General features: G+C 35.4%; 1 protein-coding gene across 1 annotated transcript in view; it reads left to right on the forward strand.

Annotated features, from left to right (window-relative positions):
* The window catches only part of ABCB5 (ATP binding cassette subfamily B member 5), a 95,613-nt gene that overhangs the window by 57,295 nt on the left and 22,966 nt on the right, over positions 1-15,352 (forward strand). The window contains 3 exon segments of the mRNA XM_029919109.1: positions 2,453-2,536; positions 10,938-11,141; positions 14,407-14,507. Of these exon segments, the coding sequence (XP_029774969.1) occupies positions 2,453-2,536; positions 10,938-11,141; positions 14,407-14,507 (389 nt within the window).

Consider the following 15,352-nt stretch of genomic DNA (forward strand, 5'->3'; position numbering starts at 1 on the left):
ATATTTGGTCTTTTCTTCCCCATTACAGTTTTGTCTATAGTAAGGGGTGCTCCCAATGTGCAGTTTAGCCTAACTGTTAATACCTGGTTTTTGTCCTAAAGCTTTCTAAGGCTTAGAAAGCATGCTGAAACTTGTGTTGTTTTTATAACTAGTTTGGAACCTCATTTGAGGTAGAAGTATTTATGGAATCAGGTGTGGTCTTTTTGTAGGTATAAAATCTGTATTTTATTTGATTACTTGACATCCTTCCATTTGGAAAGAACATTCTAAGTGTTACTGACTTCAATGGTTGTAAATAAGTCATTGCTTAAAGCTAAATTTATGTTTCTTAATGAAAAATATTGGCCTATGGATCTGTTGGGTTTCTGAACAGATTTGTATTTTTACCTATTTCTCTTTAAATTAGATTGGCTAGGGCTTTTGGGGGGGGGGTCTCTCAATCATGTGATGATAGAATTAATAGTGATCACTAAGGGATCTCAAAAGGCTACTTCCAAAAGAATTTGAGGTATCAAGTCCTGAAGCAGGAGAAACAGGTAATTGAAACTCAACTGTAATGCTTCAGTTAGGTGGGAGATAGAACGGGGTAGTTGAATAAAAACTCTGGAATTTGGTTACATAGGCTCCAATCCTGGCCTTGACACTTGCCAGCTGTGTGACCTTGGGGAAGTTATTTATTCTCTCAGTACCTCGATTTCCTCATTTATAAAATATGGATATTCATAGTATCTACCTCATACAGTTATGATGTTTAACTGAGAAAATACATACCAAATATGTATGCATCATAGTGTTATTGTATTTTTTACTTCTAGTATACTACTGACGGGGGGGGGGGGGGAAGGATTTACTACTATCAGAAAACCTGATAGCCTTACTTACAGTCATTTTACCATCAGAAAAAGAAAAAGCAAGCTAAATTTTATTTGATCCCAGCTATGTTCCAGAAACTCTTTAGCATATATGGCATATGCTGGAAAACAGTCCCTAGAGTGCACAGTGGTGACTTGTTGGAAAGTAGTTTTGGACATCTTGCTGAGTGAAGATCAGATAATGACTGATTAGTCATATATATATTCTATGCCTAGTGTGTTATAGAAAGATACACTAGACTCAAGAATGCAATATTCCATAATAATCTTTCTACGTTTTTACTTTATATCGTATCTAAAAATTCTTTGTGTGTTCCATACAATGTTCAAATAAAGAAATAATTAGAAAATGTAAAGTTTATCTTAATTTTTTTGAGTATATAATAAAAAACAGGGAATGTCTTCCGGTTCAAGAATGCTAGAGTTATTATGATTGCTGATGTATGTTCACATTATGTTACGCTCATGAGTGGGGCTGTGTTTTTAAAGTGACAATTGGTAGTGCAGATTGTGATTTTTGTAGGGTGCCCTTTGGGCATCTTGGACCCTTCACTCTTTGGGACACCTTCCCAATGCAAGGGCTTACAGAGAGTCGTGCTGTTGTGCGGGAGTTGTGCCCACCCTTGCTCTTGCCTTTTTTCTCCATGGGAGCTTTCTTCTCACATAACTGTATGATTAATGCACAACCCTCTGTTATGTTTTTTTTCCTTAGTCACCAGAAACATGTAACCTGGGTGTCAGGGCCCTGACTGAGTTGCAAGCCAACAATTCTTTGGCTCTTCACTTACTAAAAATAAGTCATTTTTCAGAGACAGGCTCCATATGATTTTAATCCACAACAGATCTAAGTGGTTTGAGTGAGTGGGAGGAAACATTCGATAGCTAATAAAAGAAAATCGGAATGCCTCGGGTTGAGAACTGCTAAGAAGTGCTATCTCTATTTGCTGTTGAAAATGAAATTGGCTATAATGTTATGTTTTTATTGCTTGTATTTGTGACCTATCTCCTTCAGAGTGCATGCTTCTTGGCCACATGGGTTTTTTTTATCGGTCTCTTTGCCTCTTTAGCCTCTCACAATGCCCAGTAGTTATAAGATCTAAGGAGTAATATGAAGTAGCAGGGAAAATCTTGCCTAAGTGGGTCCTAAAGAGAAGGAGATAGACTTTGTATCATTAATCAGTTTAGATAGAAAGCTTTGGAAATATTTCTAAATCATGTTATGCATTACCTTTTTAAGTAGCCTGCTCTTCACTAAAATTACCACTTACTTGGTGGTTCAAAATGACCATTTTTTATATTATTATACAGTATTGTAGCATTGGAAATGGGTCCAAGATACTGGGCTTATGTTCTTCATTTTGTATCTAAGTATAGATATTTGTGAAGTAAAATAAAAAGGCATTTGATCCATACTATTTATAAGAATTAAATACCTGTGAGTGAGGGGGCAGGTAAATGCCTTTGACTTATAGCAAAATTATAAATCAGAGAAGAATCTTTTTGATAACCATGTTTGTTTTGGTTTGGTTTTGGGGTTTTTCTTTTTTGATAACTGTATGTTAATTCTCCTTTTTCTCTAGGATATTTCCTGGTTTGATGATAAGGAAAACAACACAGGAGCCTTGACAACAATTTTAGCCATAGATATAGCGCAAACCCAAGGAGTATGTATATTTTGATTCTTAAATGGTGTATGTGTATTGTGTGTATGTGTACACTCACACACGTGTCAGTGCATATTTGTGAGCTATACTAAGATTACCCATATCCTTAAGGAAATCAGGTAAGTCTCAAGACTAACTGGGAGCTCTCAATAAAGGAAAGAAGGAAACCTTTTAGTTATGGGTATTTTTAACATAAAAACAAAAAAAAATTTCATTGTATCCCTGAAACTAATAATAACATTGTATGTCAACTATCTACTCATATAAAAAATAGGGAAAAGGGGGGGAAAAGATTTAGCACATGTAATAGGATGACCAGAGGACTAAAGAAGGAAGATATTATGCATGAGTTAGAGAAAAGAGCTGAAAATTAAATAGTAAGATAGAAAAGGTAACAAAATGAAAACACACACACACAATTTAGAAGTCTTAATAAAAGAAAAAAGTGTAGTTTTTCCTTGTAAGGGTAGATTTGTATTACCAAAGAATAGAACAGGTTGGTTACAGTTGTAAATATTCACATGTATCCATAATGGTTTGCAAAATTAATGTTATGAAAGAGTTCAAGAGGAAAAGTGGTACCATCCTCTTTTTGCTCCTGAACACTTTTTCAGTATTTGGAAGGCAAGGCTCTAAATTTATTAGATCAAATTTATAGTGGCACCTGGATGGCTCAGTTAGGCGTCCAACTCCAGCTCAGGTCATGATCTTGTGGTTCGTAGGTTTGAGCCCCACGTTGGGCTCTGTGCTGACAGCTTGGAGCCTGAAGCCTGCTTTGGATTCTTTGTCTCCCTCTCTCTCTGTCCCTCCTCTGCTCATTCTCTGTCACTCTCAAAAATAAGTATATGTTAAAAATTTTTTTAATTTTTTAAAATAAGGCTAAGGAACCAATTTTACTGGCATACATGGGGAAAATCACGGATAATATTTCACTTAATGGTTAAGTAAAGAACATAGCATTAATCTTACATAGCACAATAGAATGACAATTACTGTGTTTAGAAATTACAGGATTCACATATTAGGCAGAAATATCCCTATAATTCTAGTTGAATCCCCATATCACAAAATTTGCTATTTTCTTCTTCTTCTTCACTGTGCTATTTTTCTCTTACCGCCTATCATTCAACAGTTTTACAATACCAGTGAAATAGACATTTCTACTAGCAGCTATATTTTACATATATTATATATTTACTTCAGCCAAAAGAACAAATTAGAACTGAAAGACCAACATTACTTTCCTTACATTCATTAGTTGTTTTTAACAAATAGTGTTGTCTTTCATTGAGAAAAATTAATGGAAACATTTGTCAGCCTGATTGCTTACAAGCATCTGACTAATACTATTTGATCACTGGAAACTTTCTTGTTCCAGTTTGTAAATGTTGGTCTCATAATAATTTCTGGGAAAGTCAGACCATTTGCATTGAATAAAAAGTAATAGCTAAAGAATAAATGATTGAATTACTGGTGGCAGATTTTAAAGCTGTTGGATTTAGAAAGCAGAACAGGGAGTTTTGCAAGAGTGAGACTATGTCTACTAGCATGTAATTCACATAAACGCTTTGCAATATAAAGGTAGGTTCATATCTAACTTGAATGGATACTCTTTCTGTGGAAGGAAGAATTATTTACCAATCTTATTTATCTGCTATGTATTTTCTCACACACACACACTAGACTAGAGATGAATTAGGAAATAATTATTTGGGGTCATATTGCCTATTTTATGAACTTAAGGCATCATGTTATTTCAGTTAAATTTTATTTTATCATACATATTTTGGTAAGTGTTCATAAAAAACTCCTTAATAATAGTAAATATTATTTTTAAAGCTTTACTCATGGCCAAAAATATATACACCCTTACCATTTTTAGAAACTCTAGTACTTTGAGAGTCATAAGAAAATCATGTTAGTGAAATAAAGTCATGGAACAACATGATTCCTGAAATAGTTTACTGAATACAACCAATTTAACTGATATTATTTCAGCCCAAGGTAATGGCTTATTGCCATACATCTGTCAACAGACTATTTGCTGTAAAATATATAGTGTTATTAAAGGTACAAAGCCATTTTAGATTCTTTGGGAATCTAGGTTCCACAAAATTACAAGGTATTATTTCTGTATATTTTAGCGACCCTTTTCATCACCCAAAAGTGTTACTTTATTTTTATCCACAAGAGAGTGTGTTATTCATGCCACAATGTGCACTTGATATACCACTGGCAGATACAATGTTAGTTCCAAGAATTCTTCTCATCAGAATTATAATTATATAGCCCTGAGAAATCATAAAAACTTCATTTATTAATTCCAAGAACCAGAAGAATTGATTAGGTAGAACTAGAATATCATTACCCGGACAGTAGTTACCTCATTTCCTGATTTAACTTTTTGACATAGGAAGAGTATAAAACAGTTTGATATTTTTTTGTGATTCAAACAATGTTAGCCATCATCAAAATGACTTTACCACAATATAATGTTGGCATGTAATTGCTGTTTTGCCTTACCATCTTACATTGAATTCATTAAGAGGGGCGCCTGGGTGGCTCAGTCGGTTAAGTGTCTGGCTTCGGCCCAGGTCATGATCTCACAGTCATGGGTTCAAACCCTGTGTCAGTCTCTGTGCTGACAGCTAGCTTAGAGCCTGGAGGCTGCTTCAGATTCTATGTCTCCCTCTCTCTCTGACCCTCCCCTGCTCACGCTGTCTCTCTCTGTCTCTCAAAAATAAATTTTAAAAAATTTCATTAAGAAACATTATCAACTCTATAGCAGAAGCTAATATCCAAAACTATAGTGGTTAAAGGCAACTCTTCTTGTAAAGGAAAATTTCAGACTCAGCCTTGAACTTAAATTATTACAGTGAAACTTTGTCATTGCTAAACTCTCAAACTGTTGTGTGGTAAGACAAGTCAAGATATTCAGCTTCCATATTTCACAAAATTAGAAATAAAAGTAGTTAAATCTATAAGAGTAAATGAACTTCACCATTGACCATACTGGTCTAATAAGTATGTATGATAAGTTATTTTCCACAAAATACTTGCTGATAAACAATACAGGAAATAAACTTAGGCTCTAAACATCTTACCTTTTCACAAACTTCGTAAATATGTCCTTTTTTCCTACTCTACAAATCTTACCACCATCAGTTGTAATATATCTTAGCAGATTCCACTTCAGGTTATACTGACTTCATTTTTTCTAAACTTCTTTGAAAATATTATCACCTGTAGTTTCTCCATACAGACCATTCATAGCGACAAGTTTTTTAGTCACTTCAAACTCAGCATTGGCTCCTCAAAGAACCACCAACTGACCAGTATCAGTAACATATGTCAATCCATCAAGAGACAGGGAAAACTATTCAGAAAAGCTACCTAGTTTTTGATTGACTGTTGGTGTTGCTGCAATGTGGTCCACTCTTTGAGCCACTGTTCTTACCCAAAGGCTAATCATCTGATACAGGTTTAAGCTCACTAGGGGTGCCTGGGTGGCTCAGTTGGTTAAGCATCCAACTTCAGCTCAGGTGATGATCTCACAGTTCGTGGGTTTGAGCCCCGTGTCGAGCTCTGTGCTGACAGCTCAGCCTGGAGCCTGCTTCAGATTCTGTGTCTCTTTCTCTCTCTTCCTCTCCCCTGTTCACGCTCTATCTCTCAAAAATAAATAAAATGTAAAAAAAATTTAAACTAAGATAAAATGTGCAATTTGTGTGGCATTCAACATGCTGTCAAATTGGAATTGCGTCACAGATTTGTAGCACAATGAGCAGCAGTACAAAGTGAGGAGAGTGACACATACGGTTTCTCTAGCAACTACTCAACTCCATCATTATAGTTCTATGATAGCCATTGATAGTAGGTAAAGAAAGACCATTACTGTGCTCCAGTAAAACTTTATGGACTCTAAAATTTGTATTTGTAAAATTTTGATGTGGATCTTTTTTATATGTTCCTTATCTCTTAACTTTTTGAATATGTTATACAAAAATAACTTTTAATATTATTAACTACTACGTCTAACATTGTGTCAGTTGTGGGTCAGTTTAGTTGATTGATTTTTGTGCCATCATAGGTCCTATTTTGCTTTTTTGTATATCTAGTAATTTTTGACAGGATGTCCCATATTGCAAATATAACATTTTGGGGTGCTGGATATTTTTGTAGGTCTATAAATATTCTTGTTTTGTTCTGGGATTCAGTTATCTGGGAAAAGTCCAGTCCTTTGGGGTCTTATTTTTAGGTTTGTTAGGCAGGACAAGAGCCTACTGAGGTAAGATCTTTCTATATGCTCTACCCAATGCCCTATGAGGACATGAAGTTTTCTAGTCTGACTGGTGTGACTGGGGACTATTCTCAGCCCTCATAAAAGCACTGCTCAGCTGAATTTTCAAGAAGGACTCTCTGCAGATATCCAGATTTCTCTTTCTGTGTATTTCTTCCCTGGTGTTCTGTGCTTCCTTAGGTGCCCCTAGATTCTCAGAGTTCACTCACCCTCCACTTTAGCCTGGAAGCTCTTCGAAGGGCCAAACTGGGGCAATCATAGGGCTCACCTTGTTTGTTTCCCATCTCTGCCCTTGTTTCAGATGGGAGGATAAATCTATTTCCTGTTATTCCATGTTAACCAGAAACCAAAATCCTATCATATGGAATTTTATTTCTACAATTGCATACTGACTTTTCTTTCATTTATTTTCTTATGCTAGCCATTTCTCTTTGTATACTGTAATTTTCTTACAAAAATTGTATTCTTGGGGAGCCTGGGTGGCTCAGTCGGTTAAGCATCGGACTCTGGCACAGGTCATGATCTCACAGTCCATGGGTTTGAGCCCCGCGTCGGGCTCTATGTTGACAGCTCAGAGCCTGGAGCCTGCTTCAGATTCTGTGTGTGTGTCTCTCTCTCTGCCCCTCCCCCACTCATGCTCTGTTTCTCTTTGTCTCAATAATAAAAACATTTAAAAAATTTTTTAAGTTGTATTCTCTATATTCAGCAAAATTCCATAGACATGGTAGTAATCCATAAATAATTCTTACCTAAAGAATTATTTAATTATGACGTCCTGTTTTTATTTCCAAGAAAAACTTGTATCTTCATGCATTTTATAAAGAATCTAAGGAAGTCTAACTAAATTTTCTCTGATTCCAGTCCTAAATTCTTTTCAGAGGTACATTATCCTCTAGGTCTTTAAGACTCTGTTCCATTTTCCTTTAGTTCTTGTAATATTTTTCAAGACCAATGGCTATATTTTCTGTTGATTCTTCCTGGAACAGGAAAACTAAGTTCAGATTCTTATTCTACCACCATCCCCAAAAGGAAGCTGGGTGGGAAAACAGGAACATGTAAGTGTATTCATTTGCTAAGGCTGTCATAACAAAAGCACCACAGACTGGGTGGCTTACACAGCATTAGTGTATTTCCTCACAGTTCTGAAGGTTGAAAGGAAGTCCAAGATCAAGGTGTCAGCAGGATTGGTTTCATTTTGAGTCCTCTGTGCTTGACTTGTAGATAGCTGTCTTTTTACTGTATCCTCCGATGGTCCTTCCCATATGTGAGAACATGTCTGCATTCAAATTTCCTTTTAAATTTTTAAAAATCTTTATTTATTTTTGAGAGAGAGAGAGAGAGAGAGATGGAGTGTGAGCAGGAGAGGGGCAGAGAGAGAGGGAGACACAGAATCTGAGGCAGGCTTCAGGCTCAGAGCTGTCAGCACAGAGCCCAACACGGGGCTTGATCTCACAAACCATAAGATCATGACCTGAGCTGAAGTTGGACCCTATACTGACGGAACTACCCAGGTGCCTCAAATATCCTTTGTTTATAAGGACATCAGTCATACTGGAGTGGGACTCACACTAGAGACCTTATTTTAACTTAATTACTTTTTTAAAGACCTCATTTCTGGGTCAGTTAAGCATCTGACTTCTGCTCAGATCATGATCTCAAAGTTCATTTGATGCAGGGTTTGAGACCTGCATTGGACTCTGTGCCAACAACCCAAAGCCTGGAGCCTGATTTGCATTCTCTCTCTGCATCTCCCCTGCTTGTGAGCTCTCTTTCTCTCTGTCAAAAATACATAAGTGAAAATATAGATAAAGATCTCATTTCCAAATATAGTCACATCCTGAGGAACTGGAAGTCAGGATCTCAAAATATAAATTTGGGATGGGGGGAAACACAATCTACCCCATAACATACAACATCTCAACATCTTTTTTTTTAATTTTATAATGTTGATTTATTTTTGAGAGAGAGAGAAAGTGCATGAACAGGGGTGGGGCAGAGAGAGAGGGAGACAGAGAATAGGAAGCAGGCTCCAGGCTCTGAGCTGTCAGCAGAGAGCCCAATGTGGGTCTCGAACTCATGGATGGCAAGATCATGACCTGAGCCAAAGTTGGATGCCCAACCAACTGAGCCACCCAGGTGCCCCTCAACATCTTTTACCTCTGGCATCATCAACTATCAAGAAACAAGAGTTTAAGTCAGTACTAAGTAACAAATGACATTTGTATTTCAGCCTCATAGGTCTTAGAGTTAGTGTATAATATGCTAAGACACTTAAAATACTTTATCTGTTGTCTTAGTTTTCATTATTTAAAGGTTTGATGTTTGCAACTGTTACTTGTTTTTACATTTTTGGAGTTTTCTTTAATAGTTCAGTGAAAAATGGGGAAATAGCAGATTACCAAATGCAATCTTGAAGCTGAAGCCGGAAAAAAATTGTTAGGAATAAGGCAGAGCCTTTAAGGAGGCAGTGCTTTTTATTGTTGTTTGTAATGACGATACTGATTTGGGGGTACTTTAATGAAGACTGACATAATCTTATAGAGAAGAAATTTGACAATATCTATCAAGAAGGTAAGAATATAAACCATTTAATGTATAACTCTAGTCTATATTTTTAACATTAGGAAATAAAAAATGAGCATAAAGATTGTGCACAAAGGTGGTCATTACATCTTTATTTTAGTAAAGTTGGAAGCAATCTAAATATTTTTTGAAGACTATTTAATGACCCAGGAAAAAGCATACATTATAATATAAATGGATAAAAGGATACAAAGCTACATATACACAATAATCTAATATGAATGTGTTTATGTATTTGTCTGGAAGGATGTAAATTTTAACATAATCCAAACTTTTTCCAATGGTCATATTTTCACAATAATAACAAAATAAATCTTTTAAAATATAATTGATATCTTTGTTGATTATAGCTATTTTTCTAGGTAAATGGAGGTCTCATTTTTTCATCCTAGCACTAAAGGAATTTAACATTTCAGTTTATTACTTATCATGTGTTTCACTGAAAGTTGATTCATAAGTAACTTAGTTCTTATGAAATAGTTATAAAGAGATTTCTACTTATTTTGAGATTTTTTAAAGAATTTCTTCAAGTTACATTTTACCATGATGTTTTTAACTTCTTTTCTATCTTGATAATGCTACTTTAGATTCTGCTCAGTAATTCAAATTATAAAATACTCAAAATGGAATACAATATGCAAAGCATACATCTTTTTTTTTTTTTTTGCAAAGGATACATCTTAATGAATAGTGTCAACCATTCCATTCAGCATTACTATGATATAGTGACTAAGAGTACCAGCCTCTCCATCATTGTAGGAGAAAGGGGAATGTCAGGTTTCGGAGCCCACATATGTGAGTTACACTTCCTGTGTGGTGGCAGCCTGGTGTGGGAAAGCCAAGCCAGAGAAGCATGAGAAGTGTATCCATTCAGGGGAGAAGCAGGGGCTGTGATATCAGACTGGCTACCTACAGAATTTGATCACATAAATCTATTAACAATGGGAGCCGAGTTTATCACTGCTGCAGAAGGGATAACACATAATAAGAAGGCACAAAGCTGAAAATAACTTTGTGGTGTTGGACTGGTATTAGAGATATTGATGTGAATTCATGGACTTCAAGATACATAAATAGAGAAATATAAATTTCAGTTTGCACATACATGTATACACACACAGTTCTGTCCACTGATACACCATTCATTAATAATTAGCACAGCTAATACATTTACTTCTAAATAACTTTGGCCACCAAAGGAAACCAGGATTCCTTGAAGAAATGTTAGAGCCTGGAGAACCTTTCTGTGTCAGAAAGTAAGGACATATTCAGAGAATGATAGGGACATATCAAAGGACATTAATATTCAACATAACGTAAAGAAAGCATAATGACTCCTTAGTAGAGGATAGTTTTTTAAGTATGGGTATTATTTAATCTCTAATTACAAGTTCAAATTAAAAAAATGTAAGTATGAATCCTAAAAAAGGAAGCCTATCTTGTTTTGTAAGAAACTGTCATAGAAATGCTTGTAAATATAAAATTAATTGACTTTTTTTCCCCAAACCTGTCTGATTATAGGCAACAGGCTCAAGGGTTGGTGTCTTAACAAAAAATGCCACTAACATGGGAGTTTCAGTTATCATTTCCTTCATATATGAATGGGAGATGGCACTCTTGATTCTGAGTATTGCTCCAGTACTTGCTCTGAGAGGAATGATTGAAACCACAGCTATGACTGGATTTGACAACAAGGATAAGCAAGAATTTTAATGTGCTGGGAAGGTAAAATAAAACCTTGTTACCATCATAACATTTTAAGAGGAAAACAATGAGAGTTCACATTTTATAGTATGTTAACTTTCTTTCTTAGGAATCTGTGAAGTATATATTCATTGAAATGCATACAGACTAGGATGGGGAGTAGATATGTTATAGTAGTGGGATTCATGCGTCAAATTGGCTGAATTAGAATTCAGATTCTACCACTAACAAATGTATGATATGAGCAAGTTATGTCAACCTTTCTGGACTTCAGTTTCTTCATCTGTAAAGTTATAATAATAATAGTATCACTTGAAGATTTTTGTAAGTAGTACACATAAAATTAGCATTATGATATGTAAGACACTTAGGATAGTATCTGGAAGACAGAGAGCACTCACTGGTGCCAGTCATATTTCCATACCATGGGGGAATTTGATAACATCATGATTCCCCATTCTCTGATTGTTGAAAAATTGAATTTTCTTAAGTGATTTTAGTTATTTGATTTTTGAAAATCTAGAGGAAATATAACAGTTACTGAAAATAAGGCAATTTGCTGTTATTGATAGTTCCTAAAATAAAAGGCCATCTTTATACTGACCAAAATGAACAACATTTTAATTACTGGGAAAATGCTTTGTCATATTGAAGCTTCTCAGGATCAATCAATTTTTATAAAAATAGTCATTGTATTGGAGACTTAGGTAAACATTAGTATTATAATATCATAACAGCTAAGAATTAAAGAAACATCATTTAATCCAACCACTTACCTAAAGAAGGAATCCTTGTCTGTCTTTTACACATCTTTTCCTTCCAGTGGTAGGCAGTGTATGAGCTTCTGAGGCTGCCTACCCTTGAATAACCTTTGGATGGTAGGCAGTTCAGGACTGTGCTTTGGAAATTTTTATAGGAGGTTATTTGTGTTGGGGGGGGGTTGTTGTTGTTGTTGTTGTTGTTTTGGTGGCCTTCTACCTTGCTTGGCTTTCATCTCAGTAGGTCCAAAGCCTGTTTCTTATGGAAGCTTTTAGGAAGCTGTATTGTGTAAATGCCAGGTCTCCTGTTAGTCATCCGTCCCCAGGTCTTTAAGCTGTTTCCATCTCCAGGTGTTTAAGCTCTTCCTCTCATGATATAGTTTCAAAGACCTTTATCCCTTGGGTGAACATTGTCTGATTATGAAAATGATTTTAATACCACTTATGGTCTACACACAGTGACTATCACCATTGGCACATTATAAGTAGTATGAATATTCATGAATAGGCATGCCAAGCATATGACTCATCAAAATTTGGTTTGTGTGACCCTTAGACTTTTCTACCTTCCTTGAATTAGATAAGGACCCTTGGAATGTCTGGACAGTACAGACTGAACTATTTAGCATATATTTGCCTCAGAGACAATGAAAAATTATTTGGCCCTCCCTGTGGTGAGAATTATCACAACTTCCAAAATTTAATGGGGCCCTAATTGATTATATTTAACCCCTCTTAATTTTTATGTCATGAGCTTTAATTGTATATGTATTCTTCAGTTTTTCTTTTTTAGATTATTAGAATAACTTCAGACTATACAATCTGTAACTCTAATCAGAAAATCTGTCTTTCTCAGTAGCTTTTAATCTTTTTACTAAATACCAAATAAAGCATATTGGTCCTTTTTCAGTTGCATGTGTAGATTTGGACAAATCATCAAATGTTTGACTTTCCAGTATTACCAGTCATATTAGTGTTTTTTTAAGAAGACTATTTTCTAGGATTCTGTAATGATACTAGTCCTTTTTCCATTGTGAAAAATGATCAGAAAGATTTTTTGTTCATTTTTTCCTCAAGGTTTTAGCACTTTTACATAGTTTTCTTGCATACTATAGAGTATATTGCAAATGGAGGTTTCTTTGAGTTTACTCTGAAATTAATGAGAATTTAGAACAACTCAAAGTCAAAATTGAGAGCAGAATCCCAATGTCCTGCCCACCTCCAGAAACCTCATTCCCTCCTGTAATCAAATTATTCTTTAAATAACACTGGGTGTCCATCCAGGTCTTCCTCTGTCCCTCAATCCACTCTGCAATTCCAGAAACAGAATGTGAAAGCAGGAAGTTTCTCTTTCAAGTCAACATGTATTCTCATGTCCAAAAATTTATCTAAACCAAAAGACTCCTCCATTTTGGATCCCATGTGATTATTCCTTCTTTTCAAAAATTATATGAATATGGAAAAGCATTAATTATATTCGAATTAAATGTCTTTTTAAAGGTCACAAACAGGGGCGCCTGGGTGGTTCAGTCGATTGAGCGTCCGACTTTGGCTCAGGTCATGATCTCACTGTTCGTGGGTTCGAGCCCCGCATCGAGCTCTGTGCTCATAGCTCAGAGCCTGGAGCTTGCTTCAGATTCTGTGTCTCCCTCTCTCTATGACCCTCCCCTGTTCACGCTGTCTCTCTCTGTCTCTCAAAAATAAATAAAAAACAGAAAAAAATTTCTAAAATTATAGGTCACAAACACCAAAATGAGAAATGGCTGTATCTTATACAGCATTTAATAGTCATACCCATATTACTTTACTGCAGAGTTTCTGAGGGGTTTTTTGTGTTGCTGTTTATATCTGTACTAGAGTCAGACAATTACTCAAATAATTACAAACAAGTAATTATTTGATTCTTTTAAGTGTCTTCTTGAATGATCTCATAATTCTTTTGCACAATTGCATATGGCATAATGCTAATGTTTGATCTCTCTGTCTATGGAACCAGTTTTAAACAATTTTTTAACATTTATTCATTTTTGAAAGAGACACAGAGATAGAGAGATGGAGTGTGAGCAGGGGAAGGGCAAAGAGAGAGGCAGACATGGAATCCAAAGCAGGCTCCAGGCTCCAAGTTGTCAGCACAGAGTCTGACACAGGGCCCAAACCCGTGAACTGCGAGATCATGACCTGAGACGAAGTTGGATGCTTAACCTACTGAGCCACTCACGCGCCCATGGAACCAGTCTAAACAGAAATTCAAAAAAAAAAAAAAATAGAAATTCAGTGAAGACCTGAAGGGGACTGAATTTAGATCAGTGGACCAAATCTTTTAAAAATTTTTCCTTGAGCCTATTATCTTAAAATGTTATTTTCCTATATTGTTTTTGGGAAAGAAAAAAAGAAGGTAAGAAAACTTGTCAGAGAAACTTGACTTAATGCTTTACTTAATATGCCACCAGTATAAGTGACTAGAATTCACAGCAGAGAAGTTAACCATTACTAATCTTATTTCTCTATCTCTCATTCTATTTTATAAGGTAGCAACTGAAGCTGTGGAAAATATTCAGACTATAGTGTCATTAGCAAGAGAAAAAGCCTTTGAGCAAACATATGAGGAGATGCTTCAGACACAGCACAGGTGATTACAGATTCATACTGCGTCCATCCACTAACTATCGTTGTCCCTGTGAAGGCAGCCTTCCTGGATGACTGCAGTGCTTTGCCTGTAATTCATTTGCCCTGGAATCTTTCCTAATAATGACGTATCATAATTCCTCATATGACTTCAACAAGAAGAGACTAGAGAAGGAATTGAGAACAAGCACAGGTAGAAAATTTTAGGTCCTCCTACATTGCTATGAACTATTACCAAGTATGCACATTTTTATTATTTTCCTGAAACAAAATTGAGGAAATAACATATTCAAGAAACAAAATAAAATTTCTCAGCCCTTTATATTGAATCTCTAGTTCATTTTTGAAAATGAATGTATACATAACAAATGTAATCACTCCTTTTCATTTTAAACTAGTCTTATTTATCACATTTACTTAGTGATACTATTTGTATTACTTTATCAGAGAGATAGCTTTGTACTCTTTTACACTCATGCTTGTGGTTTGTACCACCTTTTAACTTCTACCATTTATTGTGCTAGTGAAAGATTACAATAGAAAGTATTTCTAAATGCTTCAAAACCAAATATCTTCAAGTCTCATCAGCTGTTCATTCACAGACCTTATCCATTCATTTCAGAGTATACCGAAGCAACTTTGTTACAATGAACTATAGAATGTATAGCTACAGAGAGAATCTATATTTTCTGTTATCTCTATAATAATTCCCATCTTTAAAAACTCACTTTCAAAAAAGTAGCTACCTTTTATATAGGAAATGGATGATAAAGTCTTTGGTGTTGTAAAAGCAACTTCATTTAAACATAACCACCCCCACCACCAAAAAAAGAAGAGGAAAAAAAAAAA

This window comes from Suricata suricatta, chromosome 2 (assembly GCF_006229205.1).
Source record: "Suricata suricatta isolate VVHF042 chromosome 2, meerkat_22Aug2017_6uvM2_HiC, whole genome shotgun sequence".
Lineage (NCBI taxonomy): Eukaryota > Metazoa > Chordata > Mammalia > Carnivora > Herpestidae > Suricata > Suricata suricatta.